Source organism: Pleurodeles waltl, chromosome 10, assembly GCF_031143425.1.
Source record: "Pleurodeles waltl isolate 20211129_DDA chromosome 10, aPleWal1.hap1.20221129, whole genome shotgun sequence".
In the NCBI taxonomy this organism is placed as follows: Eukaryota; Metazoa; Chordata; class Amphibia; order Caudata; family Salamandridae; genus Pleurodeles; species Pleurodeles waltl.
In genome coordinates, this window is record NC_090449.1 from 858071734 (window position 1) to 858087616 (window position 15883).

General features: G+C 43.5%; 1 protein-coding gene across 2 annotated transcripts in view; it reads right to left on the reverse strand.

Annotated features, from left to right (window-relative positions):
- ADAM22 (ADAM metallopeptidase domain 22) overlaps nt 1-15883 on the reverse strand; it is a 1118190-nt gene that overhangs the window by 397305 nt on the left and 705002 nt on the right. For both annotated transcript variants that reach the window (XM_069211564.1, XM_069211563.1), the window contains exon 10: nt 12916-12987. In XM_069211564.1, coding sequence (XP_069067665.1) covers nt 12916-12987 — 72 coding nt within the window. The remainder of the gene's footprint in view (nt 1-12915; nt 12988-15883) is intronic.

Sequence of the window (15883 nt, forward strand, 5' to 3'; positions counted from 1 at the left end):
TTAACACCTCCCAGAGATACCCCAAGAGACATGGTCGAAGGCTTTCTCAGGATCCAATATTACTACACCCATAGATGACTTAGTTACCTCAGCTATATCCAAGAGGGTGATTATTCTGTGAACATGATCAGTTGTATCCCGTCCCAGGATAAACCCATGCTGGTGAGGTGAGACATGCTTGGTGCTAACCTGACCTAATCGACCAGCCAAAATCTTTGCATAGATCTTTGCATCTCCGCTAATCAATGAGATAGGCTGATATGACCCAGGATTCAGAGGGTGTTTACCCTGCAGCCTTCCCCTAGCCATGGAGCCGACCACAGCAATTGTTTCCTCACAGTCAATTGTCAATTTGAGTTGGGGTTTCTCCAAGGTGTCCAACTGAATCCTGTGAATTGATTGCAGATTCTCGAGATACCGCTCAGACTGCGAGGAGATTTCTTCTGCGTACAATGCTGCGTAATAGTTCCTGAATACTGCAAGGATCTCTCCCATACTCTCCACCTTCCTTCCTCATGCATCGTTGTATCCCTCTCTCAGACAGGGCCTATTACGATGCACCAATAACTTATCGCAGCTCTCTCTATATTCATAACAATTGGCCCTGTAGCTTTGGAACTAACCTGCCACCAACTCACTATATAACCCATTGATTTTTGCCTTTATTGCCACTTTCTTATGCTTGATCTCCCCGGTCCCACCCCTGCCTAATCAATTCAGCCAGATCAACCTCATATTTAAGTAAAGCCTTTAACCACTCCTGCACCTGAAAATACGTTTGATGCTGCTTATTTAAACCAAAGCTCAACATCTTACCTCTTACCCCTGCTTTTAGAGAATCCCATAGCATTAGGGGAGTCGCAGTACCCAGGTGAAACTTAAGGGACTCTTTCAGCCATTTACGCATTTGCATAACATAATCCTCTTCTAGAGGTTTCCTGTCAAAAGTCTAAGTTCTTAAGCTGTTTTACAAAACAGACTACTGCACATTTTAGTACTAGGGGATTATGGTCCGAAAGCTCCCTGGGGAACCGCTGGATCCCTAACTGTCCTGTTAATGATTGTGATACGAAAAAATAGTCTAAATGTACTAACTTGTTATGGAGGTAGGAGAAAAATGTGAAACCAGGGTAATCCGGCTTGAGGGCCCCCACACATCAATAAGACCATGGTCTTTAATTAATTGCTGAATTGCCAGATAGACTAGTGGCTTCCTACCTCTATAGAGATATGCCCGTCCAAGCTCACCACCAGCATCCATCTGAATCTCAAAAGCCCCACACAGTATAAGTGAGGCAGTCCACATCGCCAATTCAAAATTATTTGTGTGTAAAACCACTGTGTCATCCAGATTAGAACAATATACTGAACATCCCTGAACCAATGCGAAGATCCATTATGACCCATCTTCCCATATTATCGGATTTCACCTTAATTGGGCCCCGGTTAGACAGTTAAGCATTACTGCTACTCCCCTCATTACACTCCCTTGCATTGTACAGCCTAACAATGAGTACCCCAATTCTTCCAGCAGCCTTCTTTTCTCTCATGGGACTTAGGTCTCTTGCAGACAAACAATATCTGGCCATATTTCCTTAATCCCCAATGTCATTCTACCCCTCTTACTCCTGTCATTCAAACCACATATGTTAATCGTACAAACGCAGATTCTATCCTGCACCATTGTTGTCTGTATTAATGGTCAGAGCAAAAGGTCCTCAGCTATGTGTCAAGATATCTCCCAGGTTGAAATCCCTCATTAGCTGCCTAGGCTCTCTCCCAACTCTGAGTTCATGTTTGACACCAAAAGCATTGCCACCCACACCTAGTAGAAAACCCCCTCCCCTCCCCTTGCCACCCGGAAACCATCCACCTTCCCCAACCTATCCAAACTCCCATTAGTGCCTGCCCCTCCCCCCCCACCTCCCTCTCGAAAGCCACCCTGCCCTGTCGCTGACCCACCCCCAACCCCCACCAATCACTGCAGGCAATTGGGCCAGCCAGGTCCTAGTGATGGAAGTGTGGAAGAGTCCCCCCTTCCAGCCATGCAATTCCATGACCATCAATTAGCCCTCAGCCCTACACCCCCACATGCATACCTCCCCAGTAAAGGAAGCTTAACGAAGCCCGGCGGAACCTCTACCCCCAAAGCAAGTCAACATTAGCCTTGCACAAATGGCTTCCTGCTACTGCAGCTGTACCAGATACCCAGGCTCCATGTCATCCAAAAACTCCTTGGCCTTAATCTCTGGGGTAAAGAAATGAGCCTTATCCTGTGCAACAATATTGAGTGTTGCAGGATTTATCAAGTAGGCCTGTGTGCCCCTCTGCTGAAAAAGTTGAAAAGGTTAAATAAGCTGCCTAAGGTGTCACCTTCATTCAGCAGTTACATGGCAAAAGTCTAGCCTAACAAAAAAAGGTATGCCCTTCAAAAGTCTGCTTCATATCCGGGTGGGCCAGATCATAAACTGCCTGCCACAGTAAGAAATTCCCAAATTAGACCAGCACAGCCCTAGGCTTAGCCCTCTCCTGTTGACCTGATTTCCTTGGTTTGAAAGGGAATCTGTGATTCTGATGTACGTCTACTACCAGTTCCACTCAGAGAGTTCAGGAAAGATGCCCTGAAAAAGCCTGACAATAAATTTGCAGGTGCCATCACCCTCTGACCCTGTAACCTCCTCTGGAATACCCAGTATACTCTTAGATTATTCCGCCTTAGCCGGTACTCAAAGTCTTCAAGTTTCCACTGGGCGTCCAACACTTCAGTCTCTAGCAACTCTTCCAGCTGAGGAGGTTTTGGCAACCTGTTAGACAGTGCCATGCAATTTCCGATAGGCATTTTGAGTCCTACGACTGTTTGCCCGGGTCTCTTCCCAAATAAGCCATGATACTCTGATAGATAGCCTCCAAGGAGACAGAATGGAGGGATTCCTGAGTTTGACCCTTCTCTGCAGGGATAGTTCCTCCCAAACAAGGTAAATCTCAGCTCTTGATGGCAGCTTTGGCCTCAAGCCTTCATCCCTGGAACCCCAGACCTTTCCTTTTGACTGTGTCTACTGTGGCTGGCGGGGATCCAGTGGGTACCGAACAAAGTCTCACATCCCACTATCCAGACTGCTAGCATCACTCGAGATGCTGACCCTTGAAGTCCTCTTGCTCCTGCTATTTCTTGACTCTGACTCCTCATCTGACCATTCAGCTTGATCAGACAGTGTGACAAAATGATCAGTTACTTCCCCTGTGCAGGTTAGAACATCTTGCTTAGCGAGTTTGGCTTCCCCTTCAGTCCCCCGCCGAAGGGTCAATACATTCTTCACCTCCATAGACTCAGCACCAGCTGTCTGTGCAATGCCAGTCAGGCAAATGAAGCTGGTTCTGCCTTCAATTTCGTTCTCCCCCCGAGGGAATAATCAGCTCTAGCCGCTGCCCTGCCTGGAGGCATCCCACACGTGCCGGGAAAGCCACCCGGTCGTTGCACAAGAGCAGACCCGGCCAGCTTCAGCACTTCCTGATTTCTCTCAGGTACAGGGGAGGAGGCACCCGCAAGGGTTCCTTGTTCCAGGCTGCTGGCATCGACATGAGACAGACCAACTCCTGACTTCATCCCAAGGCATGTGCCAGTATCTGCAATTTCACCACTCGTCGCTGCGCCTGCTAGTCGGTACACACTGGCTGTGTTCCTTAACCAGGTTGAAGAAGCCCATTATGAGGCCTGTGTTCTTTTGCTGAGTGGCAGGCTCCATTGATCTCGACTCCTCCAGTGGGTCCAATTGGCTTTAAGCAGGGGCCCCTAACTTTCGTCAGGATGCTGGTGATGCTGCGACAGGTTTCCCCCCTCAAATGGGGCCTCCATGCTCGTCATTTTCTCTCTCTTAGGGCCATCATAAAATGATAAACTCGCCTTAAGAGTGTTCATGCAAGCGACGGACCTCCCCTGTAGCACCAAAATAGCTGCTCCAGTAAACTTGTCATGCTGGGGGGCGGGGAGATGTAATGCTATCTGTATTTAACCACAGCTCCATCTTGACCAATGACACCATTTTGTGCTTAGCTTAGCTTCAAACGCTGTCACATTGGTGGTGCAGATAAGTTTCCGCACACAGCTTGTTAACGTGTTTTTGCTTTTTCTCACCAGGGATGGGAACATAACATGGGGGAGGCAATACAGTTAAGGATGTACCAGGCTGAGAATGTTTATGGTAGAGCATGGTACAGCTCGGTTTCGGAAATACACTGTGAGATCTGGCCAGTCTCACAACTTAGTCAAAGGGTGGGGGGTTTCTAGAACCTTCCTCTTAAGGTTGTTTAAAGTATATAAGGCGGGGAAGCATGACACTGAGGGAGAAGGAACTCATCTCTGGGAGTGGATGCATTGCTCAGAGAGTAATCCTATTGGTGTTGTTCTCTTTTGTCTAAGTTGTCACAGGTTCCACAACTTGACTTTGGCAGACAAAGGATGATGTTGGATTCAAGCCCCATGTTGATGCATTTTTAATTTTTTATATCTAGCTTTACTGTGTGCATGCATGAATACGTAGTCACTGCAAATAAATTGATTATATTCATTGTTGATGTACTGCATTTTCTTTGATTATTATTATTCCACTACTGTGATTATTTTAAGAGTTGCACGGGTCTTGCTGCATTAACATTGAGTGCTCACGTTATTATATTCATGTAACCTGGGAAGTGCCTTAATAAATTCACTACTCAGATTAAGAGTGCTGCATTCTTTGCATTCCTTAGCTTTGTTTCCTCTCAGTCTGAAGCAAAGCAGAACAGGGGGTGACACCAGAATGGCTTAATCATGCCACCTGGATGTTCCCGGCGACTTATAGCCCATGCTGAAGGTCAGACTGTCCAGAAAACTTGAGAGGTTGGAGGGAGGTACCCACCAGCCATTCACACAACTGGCATCTTGCCCGCACCTCAAGCAATTACATTCAATGCTCAAACATAATACAAAGAACAATACACTCAATTTTAAAATACACAAGACTGAAAAATGCAAGTGAGCAAATACAGGGCCAATCTGCAAGCATGAAATAAGCTATTATGCCCACTCAAATAATAAAGTCCAGTAGTGCCATAATATTTGTTGAGCATCCTACTTTAACGCATTACATATAAAAAGTAATAAAGATTGCATTTTGCATCCTAGTAAATGGTATCATCTGCAATACAAGTAAAGTACCAGAAAAGCGATGCTGAGGTAAATACTCATATACATACAAACTTGAAACACATTTAAAAAATCCTTGCACAAACCATTTCAGTTGGCGGGGCAAACAAACAATGACAAGCCGCAAGTGCTGAAGTTATATTATATTTCAGAAAGATCAGTCTAAAAAAATTACTGTGTGCAGAATGCTGGGCTGGACATACAAAATGCACAAGTTAAGTCTTGAATATGAGACAAGCAAAGATCACATAACCTCTCGTACTTTGGCATGCCTTCCCATGTTCCTGTAATAACTCGTAACAGAAGCAAATTTAAAGTTAATAGTAGAATTAATCACCTTACTACATGTGGAAGATTACATAAGAGATTGTTTTTTTTTTTTTTTACAGATGCTACTTTTTATTATGAGCTCATTCCTTACATACTGTGAACAGTGCAAGATATCTGTATTCCTACTCAAGGTGTGAAAAGATTTTTTTTAAAGGGTTTGAGAGAGAGGAATCCCCACAATGAGCAATCTCGGACATTTCCAGAGCTTTAAATAATTAGAATAAAGTGCACTTCTTCCCTTCAAACTATGGAAAAATTCAGGTTTTAGTGCAGCTCGAATGGAACCCATTTAACTACCCATAAAACTATTCCACCACTTTAGGAGAGCTGCCAAAGAGGGCACAGTTGTAGAAGATAGCCTAAATTCAAGCCAAAGAGCATATAGAGAAGCCATAGAATTCAGATTACAAATTTGGCACTATATGTGCACTTCTAGTTTCTCAAATAAGAACCAGTGGTGCTCATCCATCACTTCACAGGCATAACTCAGTGTAGATGGAATTTTTACATTATAAACCAAGAGTACTCAAACGAAATGCCTTTGCCCACAGCTCTTATACAACCTGTGAATAGCAGAGGCCTGAGACAGCACCTTACTTTTACAATTTTTTATATGCTCTTTATTTAGGCAGTTGCTTGAGAAAATTCCAGCAAGACATGAATAAAACTGCACCACTTCAGCTTAACATCCCCTAAAAACCAAATACATTTCTGCCAAATTTCCACAACCCAATGTTCTAAAACGTATAACCTTACTCTTCGAAATATTTATTTTAAAAAAATGCTCTTCAGCATATTTCTCAAGCACACAAAGATGTCTTTGAAGACCTAATGGGGTTACATCAAGTAAAATATAATCATCTGCGTAAAGGAGGCAACCAACACACATTTGGCCTAACTTTGGTGGATCCCCATTTACCTGACCAACTCTCCAAGGCAGGTCATGAATATAAAATGAAAAAAGTGTGTCCACATAGAAGAGTGCAAGGCAATTATTAGCCTTAAAAGGAGAGCAGGCATCTCTAACTGTTATACTTGTCAGCTCTTAGTATGGTTTCCCCTGTCTTTTGGCTTCTGAACTCCTCCTTTTGATCCTGTGCTGAATTTAGTTTTTGCTGGCTTTAGGACACTGGGCACTCTACCACTGCTGACCAGTGCTAGAGTGCAAGTGTTCTCTGTCTAAATAGTATTGGTGATTGGTTGATCTATGATTGGCATGTTTGGTTTACTAGTAAGTCCCTAGTATAGTGCACCATGTGTACCCAGGGGATGTAAACCAAATGCTATTAGTGGGCCAGATGCACTGATTGTGCCACCCACATGAGTAGCCCTGTAAAACATGTCTCAGACCTGCCACTGCAGTGTCTGTGTGGGAAGTTCTAAACTGCCATTTCGACCTGGCAAGTCCACCCATTTGCCAGGCCCAAACCTTCCCTTTTACTATATGTAAGTCACCCCTGAAATGGGCCCATGGCTGCACCATGGGCATGGTGCAGTGTATTTAAACGATAGGACAAGGAAATGCTGCTAAATTAGTTTTTCACTATTGCAAGACCTGTCTCTCCCATAGGGTGACATGGGAATTCCTTTGAACTGCTTTTAAGTGTAATTTTCCATTGGGAGCGGATAGAGATGTGGAGTTTACGGTCTCTGAACTCACAACTTAAAAATACATCTTTTGGTGAAGTTGGTTTTTCAATTGTAGATTTGAAAATGACACTTTTAGAAAGTGGGCATTTTCTTGGTTAACTATTCTGTGCCTTTTCCTGTCTATGGAATACATGTCTGGGTCAGGATGACAGATGGGCTGTTTGTGCATTCACCCTAGACAGTCACACAGAGGGAGCTGAGGTATGCTCTGCTTATCCTGATGGACCATCATTAGGCTGATGGGCCTTCCTGGGCTAGGGTGGTGGGAGGAGTTCACACTTGCACCTGAATATGGCTGTGACTGCCCTTCCACAAAGCAGTCTTCAACCCCCTGGAGCATGTCTGGGGACAGAGCAGGGAAGGCAGGGTCCTATGCACTACAAAAACTTCTCTTTAAAGTTTGCCTACTTCAAAGACAGAAATGAGTATAAGTACTGGACCTCTGCCCCACATGGTCAGAACACTTCTGGACTGAGGATATTCTGCCAGGAAGAAGAGCTGGATGCTGCAGGAGGGACTGCCACTCTGCCTGTTGCTTTGCTGTGATGACCTGCAGCTTCTGTCCTGGGAGTGAAAGGACTGGACTTTGCTTTCTACATCCTGCTTCCAAAGGATCTCCAAGGGCTTGGACTGAGCTTGCTTCCAGTTAAGAAGTCTCAGGGACATCAAAGACTACACCAAGCACCCACAGTATTCGGCTATTAAACCCCAATATTAAAGGATCCAGAACTAAATGAGATGGCAGCTTCCCTCAAATTAATCAATTTCCTGTCCTCTTTTCTACATTCTACCACTCCAATGTTGTTGTTTTACGCTTTAGGCAATTAATTTCCTTCCACCTCACGATCAAAGGAGATTTGAATTGCATTCTAACAAGGGAATTTATTTCATGGTTCACATTTTTTACAGCACAGGAGGTCCTAACGGGGGCTTTAGAACATTTACCTCTTTCTATACTCCCCAAAGATCGAAAAAATGTCAACTGCTTTTTAAACCAGGAAATAGGGTTCCCTGCAGACTCAGAGTGGCCCACACTAGCAATTTTGATACTATGGCCCAGACTTCTTATGTTGTTCCTTGACCAAAAGGTGCGCCCATGTGACTTATTATAAACTACATTACCTTTCTCAGAATTCCAGGGATCAAGAACCTTCATCTCTAAATCTAAGGATTATGAAAGTAGGCTGTGATTGCTTATGTCAGTTTCCAGAATCTCCAATTGGGAGCAGACTCTAAACATTTGATGGGATACCACCATGAAGTCAATTAAAGACTGACTATGAGGGGAGTGAAAGATATAAGAACAGTCAACAGGGAATCTATAATGTAAGAAGATAAAATTCATATGATCTCAAACTTTCCAAGAAATGGAGGCCCCGCCAATCTGATCTAATTTTTTCAGGTAAAACTGGCTCAGGTATACACCAGGTCTCATCCATTTCAATATTAACAAGAGTCATACTGGCAGAATTTGAAACTTTAGCATTAAAGTCCCCTACAATAATAACTGAAGAACATTCCTCCAGGAGACTAATGCTACGTACAAATGAAAACATAGAATCAACAAGGATATTATGAGGGGCCAGGGGCAAAATATACATTTGCATGCAAGAAAGATGAGAATCCATCCTTCGCATTAGTGAAGGCTAACTTTAGACAGAGGCAAAGTTTTGAAGAATGTACCAAATACCTATACAATTGATATCATTACAAAGTAGGATAGCTATTCCTCCACTAGCTTGGCCTATTACTGAGGGTTTTGCTACACAAGAGTAAACAAAATTGTTCTCATACTTAAAATCAGCAGGCCCAAGTTTCTTAGAGGCAAATAATCAGAGGCTTAGACTGTGCTATGAAATTCAATTTCAAATTGGACTGACCTAGGCCTGCCATATTCCAAGATACTAATTTACCCGAAAGGTTACCTCCGCCACACCAGAAGCTCTCAGATGTTTTTAGGCCCATTCAATGTACCAGCTACCCAACTCCAAATATATTTCTCATTTTCCTCCACCGGATCCCAAGCACCTGAATCTTCCTTCTCCACAACACTTAGCACTCTCCTCTCCATGCCTCTGTCTACCGATATGGTAATGTCCTTAAGATTAAGAGAGCCCTCCTTTGTTTTACATTCAGTGAGGCACCCTGTGGTTCCAAAAGGGGCCTATCACGATTAGTCATATTAATGAACTCAACTAAAAGGACATCAGTTCCTCTTTTCTGAAAATAATCCACATGCTCTAAGATCAGCATTACAACTATCCTGGAACTAAATGTTACCCTTGTACTCGGGCAAGGGGCAGAGGGGTTTATATAGACATTTTCAATGTCTTTACTTGTTATCAATTTAAGGGCCTCAATTTCCAATAATAGATGTAATATGAATTCAAATTAAATGGGTCAAATTCACGATTGAACCAAGAGACAAAATTCAACAAAATCTGGATAGACCCTATTTCGGAACTCAACGCCTCTGATGAATTAATAGGATGAAGAAAGGTAGAAGAAACTACAGATTCAGAAGCCAAACCTACATGTGGAGGAGCATTATTCAATAATTCAGTGTTGGTTGGCTGGTCAAAGGATGCCTTATTCGGTATTTCAGTATTTATTAACTGATAAGAGGATACAAACGCCTCCGAAACAATTGCAAACCTTAGTTTTTTTACCTATATTTCATAATCTGGAGTTTCTTTTTCTTCCTCTCCTTGGAGGGTCTTTCCCTAGGGTCCCCATCAGTGATCCCCACCCCCTGGGGGTCCCCATTAGAGGATACCTGAGGAAGAACAGCACAAGATCGAACATAAGGGGAAGGAACACCACTAAGAAGCGTTGCTCTTTTATAAAAATCGGAAAAACAGGTAGGGGTTTCTCTGTTTCTTGGACCCCTTGTTCGTCCTGATTGCACCCTTGAGATATATATTCTAATGAATACACATTATCCTCCAGTCATTTAACCCTGATTATTCCATTTGTTTCCCCTGAGGGAAGGGAAAAAGCCCTAAATACACAAGCCCTACCCACCTGAATACCAGAATCTTTTGGCCCACCATTAGCCACTGGATTAACTTGGGTGGGCTACGATTTCACCTCTTTTTACTTTAATCCCTGCACTGAACATAAACCAGGGGAAGTAAAGTGCTGAATCCCCAAAAGGTTTCGCAACAGCACCTCCAATACATGATTAGAATGAGAAACTGATCTTTTCAATAAAGCTAAAATGGAGGATAACACCATTAATATACAAAACATAACTTCGGATGAGGCATTTCCCCTACCTACCCCTTCCTTCCCCAGATTTAATGGCAGCACAAACCCTTCAGCGCCAGAGGACAAAAAGGAATCACCATTCATTGAGTACACTAAATAGATGACAAGGCCCTCAAAGAAGGCATACTACTATACAGAGCAAACAAAGAAGGGCGACTGGGCAAACATGGCAGAACCTGGCTCCCCTCTAGATCAACAGATGATATCAAACGTGCCTTCCTCTGCAGATTCGTATCATTAAAAACATCAATGTCTGGCAAATTAAAATCCTCGAGCGCACCAGGGTCCCCTCTGAGCTCATCATCATGGGCCCATTAAAGTCTTCCATACGAGAGGCATGTTTTAACGCTGATGAGTCATCTAGCCCACAATGAGAATCCATGCGTACCACTTAAAGCGGTTGGTTCAATGGCTTTTGAAAACTGGACCCAACATTGCAGCATCCACAAGATCTATCCCAATAGCCCTACAATAGCCCCTGCTGCAACTGCTTCATCTACTTCCACTTCACAAGCGGATTCATAGAATGGACTTTACTTTGCTGAAGAGGGTGAATGTCAATATTGACCAATTTGAACATCCTGGGAAGAAGAAGCAAAATAAAGCAATGAAGAATCTAAAATTGTGTCTGCTGCTTGGTCCATATCAGTAGCCATCTCTCTCTTTTCTTCCTTATTACCTTATTACCACTCATTGAGAAGAAGCTCATGATTCTACCACACCTAAGCTACCTACTTACCACAAGTAAGCCACCAAATCCAACTAACGATACCTAACTACCTTACCTAAACATAGTCACCAACCTCACGAGCCTTGCATGCCTACCATATCTAAAAGAGAAACCTGTTTAGGCTGATGTATAACTCGAAAATTATGTGTATGTAAAATTGCAAATAACTTCAAAAATGTACCCTTCTTCGCTCAGCTGTGTTCAAGCTGCCTTCAACTATGACTGGTTCAAAATGAATCTCCATAAGCATCTGGGCTGCCAGTCGACCCCCCAAGAAACACAACCTCAGCCTCTTCTCTACCCCCTCTACTCCATGTGCACCACACCAATGCCAGTTAATGCTCACTCTGCCTGCCCCCCCTCCCCCAATGCAGCACCTCAACCCAACCCAACTCACCCTGCCTCCGCAGCGCGAGGGAGAGGGCACCGCTTGCAGAGGGCCAAAACTGAAGAGCACAGCAGGCACACCACGCAGAACTTGTAGAACAGAGGAGGGGCGAGGAAGAGAGGCGAGATATGCTTTGGGAGGTCGCGGTACACGCACCCGGCCGCTTCCGTGGGTCTTCGTGACCTCTGTGGCCTACAAGTCATCACGGCTCCCACTGTTACCTTCACCTCACCAAATTGGTGCTCCTGGCTCTTCCTGTCCTTCGGCTGGTCTCCAATATATGCAACATATGCAGTGTGCAGGTTAATAAATAGAAGCCATAAAAAAGTGGCAAGAGGAGTAAACAGAAAGGGGAGCAGATAAAGGAGCAGGGGGTGCCACAGCATGCAAGCCACACCAACACCTAGGGAGGCCGCCCCTTCCCACTGCAACCCTCAACCCTGCAGGGCAGCACCTAATGCGCCGCTGTCTTGCCCCCTCCACTCTAACCTGGCCCCCTAGGCAGTTCTCACAGCTCACAAAAATGCCTCCAGGATGCGCGCATAACGCGGGCAGGCTCACAGTTCACCCAGCTGGCATCAGTCACTGAGACTGCAGCCGCTACCGGACCTGGCGACATGCCGACCACACGCTGCCCGCTGTATCCAAAGCAGTAACTGACATCCACGACAGAGGTGGTCGGGCAGAGTTGCAGGGGAGGCGGGTGGGAACATGGCCCCTCACGAACTCTTTTCGCCACGGTCCACAGACCCCACTGGGCCCCGCTATAGGGAGCACCGCTCCTCTCCTCGTCTTTGCGCCGTGTGCACGTATGCTTGCATCAATGCGGGGGTCAGAGAGTCCAATGGATCAAGAAAGGTCGCTTTGTATGTGTCCAACATCGACAGTATAAATTTTATTTTTTAAATCGCAGTCTGTGGAGCCCCAAAGAAAGAGGGCTGCACTAGTCCAAAGTTATCAAGTACAATTGTCTCACGTCCACTTTTTTATCGAGTGTAAAACAATAATGCCTCTGAGTAGAATGCACTGACTTTAGGGCAGGGACATTAATACAAGCGAATTAACTATTTTTATTTTCCTTGACTTGTAAAACAGGTTTGCGTACTGCATATGTAGGCGTCAGTGCCGCCCGCTTCACATGGTTTAATTACAAGTAGTACAACATAATCTGTTTCGGTTTATGCCTGTTTCTTCGGGGTACACCGCCTAATTAAACATCTACAATGATTTAATACAGTGAAAGTAGATTTGTATCCTGTAATTAGTACCATTATTTTCTAAATATAAGCACGAACTCCTTGCAGGTCACGTTTTTAAAACCTCATGAATCACATTTGAACAAAGTTAGGAATTAGAAATTCTTACCAAGTCTGCCATGTTCACAACCGATTTGGTGTAGCTATTCGTGAGTCCCACTGATAACCGATGTTTCTTAAACTGAAAAATACGAAAACAGGTTAAATAAGAATAAACACATATAGACATGCAAATAAGGCACGCGCGGCAGCTTGATAATCTGGTTGAAGATTCCTCCCTAGAGAAGAACAGGAATGGCAGTGCATCACAAAAATGCATTTTCAAGGACCTGTCCACCAACAATAAAGAAAAATTGCACAGAAAATGCACTGGGACAGATTTGTAAAAGAATGCATGCCTCACATGTATTTATATAAATCCAATCTGTCCAAATACAGGAAGCTATCAGGGCCTATGAAAGTAGGCATTATTTGCTGCAGAGGGCAGTACAAGGGCAGGTGCAACAAAGGTACCTGTAATCCTTCCCACCAAGAACAGGAACAGGTATTCACAAATACACCTGAGCTGGTAATCAAATGAAAATCGGTGTGTTTGTGTGAGTGCGTGGTTATGTGTGCTTGTGTGAGTGTATCTGTGCTTGTGTGTGATGTTACTTATACTACTTAAGCTTCCATAGCTTTCAGCCAGTGATGGTTTGAGACAGGGCTCAGAGGCCACAAATTGAGATCCAGAGTTTGAGGTCATCAATAAAAGATGTGAATATTGGATTCACTACTGTTGGGATGGTTATGGCTTCTTTCTGGTTATGAGAGGGGCCTTCATTGCTCATGATGCATGTTTTGGGACAGTTTTCTATATTACGGCCAGTACTTTCAGTTGTAGGGAGCAGGGAGTCAATGGGGAGAATTTAAGATGGGAACCATAGGATTTAAGTTAATGGCTCTTTTGAAGCTTTTGATCTTTGAGCAAGAAACAATAGATGAGTCATTTGTTCTGGCCAGGCAGGAGGAAGATTAAGTTATTTTACTTTTCACATCAACCTCATCATCTCATATAACTAATCCACCTCCTGTTTCCCTGGCCTCCTGAAGGACTTTGCCAAATGGCATTCCTTTTTGCCTCACACCAAAGAAGATTTGATTAAGAGTCTCTCAAACCAATGGCCTACTAAAATGACATATTTCCTTCTACAATCCTCAAGGACTTCTTCTATGCCACTGCACTCCACTACCTACGTATTGTCAACATCAGCCTTTGCACTATTATTTAAAGAAAATCAGCACAATATATAATCTGGACCCCAATGAACTCAAAGGGATTGCCCGATCCGCCATCTCCCATAACTCCACAATCTTCTTAAAATAACATTAGCAAGGTCAGTGTTTTTTCGTAGCCCTTCAGTCCTCAGTGTAACCAAGCACAATCAAAGATGAATGCGTTGATGTTCCTCATTAGCTAGAATTCTAAGTACTTGTTCTATGATGGACAGTTTGCTCCATGTGCTTGCTTGGCTCTCTAGATCCACATGGAATGCACATTAAAGCCCTACCTCAATGGAGTTTGAACACAGTGAGTTGAGATACAGTACAGCACGATTATCACAGTTGCAATGAAGATGTTAATATGTAGTCATAGTTATGAGAGCACAGCAACAATCATATCTTACAATGTATACACTTTTAGACCAAACAAATGATGGATAGTGACAAATAACTCAAAGAAAGAACATTCCACATAGAAAAATAATTCACCAAATACAGTGATAAAAGCAGAGCACTTGGCATAAACGCAATATATGATTCCCAATCACTAAAGTATTTTTAACATTGGTAGACTACTGAAAATGAAAATACAGTTACAAAATGATCAAATGGTTGAAGTAGTTTTCGTGAACATACACCACTGCCGCTCATGACTAGATCACAAACGTAACACTGTAAGATGGAGCACTTAAATTCTCTGGCCAGCACTGAGTTACTCTGCAAATTGCCACAGACATTTAACACTCAAAATACACTGAACAAACAAACCATAGTGAAGATGCTGGAGTAACCTACAAAGTAAAGAGACCACATCTCAGAGTTTGAGAAAGTGAAATTCCTTTGGCCAGGAAGACAAGGCTCGCTCTCAGCTTAGAGTCTGATGTTGGTGACCCAATCAAATGAAACCGATATATCTCATGACCTAGGAGCCCTAGGTCTGCTGGTCAAGAACAAAGGAACACCTGAGGAGCTAGAAGTGGGAGATCGGGGCCTTGTTGTCTCTGTATTCCGTACCCATCCTGTGATTTTGTGATCTGTGAATGCCATACCTACAAACATACAGATGTTCTACTCAGCTGACCGCAGGTAAACATAGTGATCACAAACTATTTCTTGTGTGCATACATTTTGATGCTGGTGATCATAGCAAAAGCAGTGCAGCTGTTTGCAAACTATTCAACACTTTAAACATAAAGGGTCCCCCATCTGCCAAAAACCTACGTGGTGTGGTGAAGACGTCTGTTCTGGGTTCTAATACTACACACAAAACCCTATAAAATGATGCCACCAGTCAAGGCCTTTGCAATGTTGATAATTAGGGCTACCGCCTTGACACCATATGGTGCAAAGACCACACATCAAGTTCATAATCATAATGCACTATTTGAATGTGGTTCTGATAATCTAGATAAAGGAGGATAATAATAGATTTTCTGGGGTACTTATATATTGTGTACATAAGTACGAGAGTTAGTGGGTTATTATATCCAAAGTGAGGAGGATAGTGCAACTAAACCATATTGCATGAATCTTGAAAGACATGCCTGAGAATCCCATTGAGGGTAGTATGGCAATCAATTTACCTGTGTTGTCACGTTCATTCTATTTGACTCGTTGCACAGCCCAACTCGATCTCTTTCCCAATTGACGTCTGTCGCTGTCCTCTCCTACTAGCAGTTTTTTAATTTGGTGTGTTCCTATGTTACATCACGCTATTCCGCTCTCCTACACTTCAGTAAATCTTTTTACTCCTTACCAAAACCTCCCACACATTAATTGCTGTTTCTAGTTACCCATCGTACCAGTGCTTAATT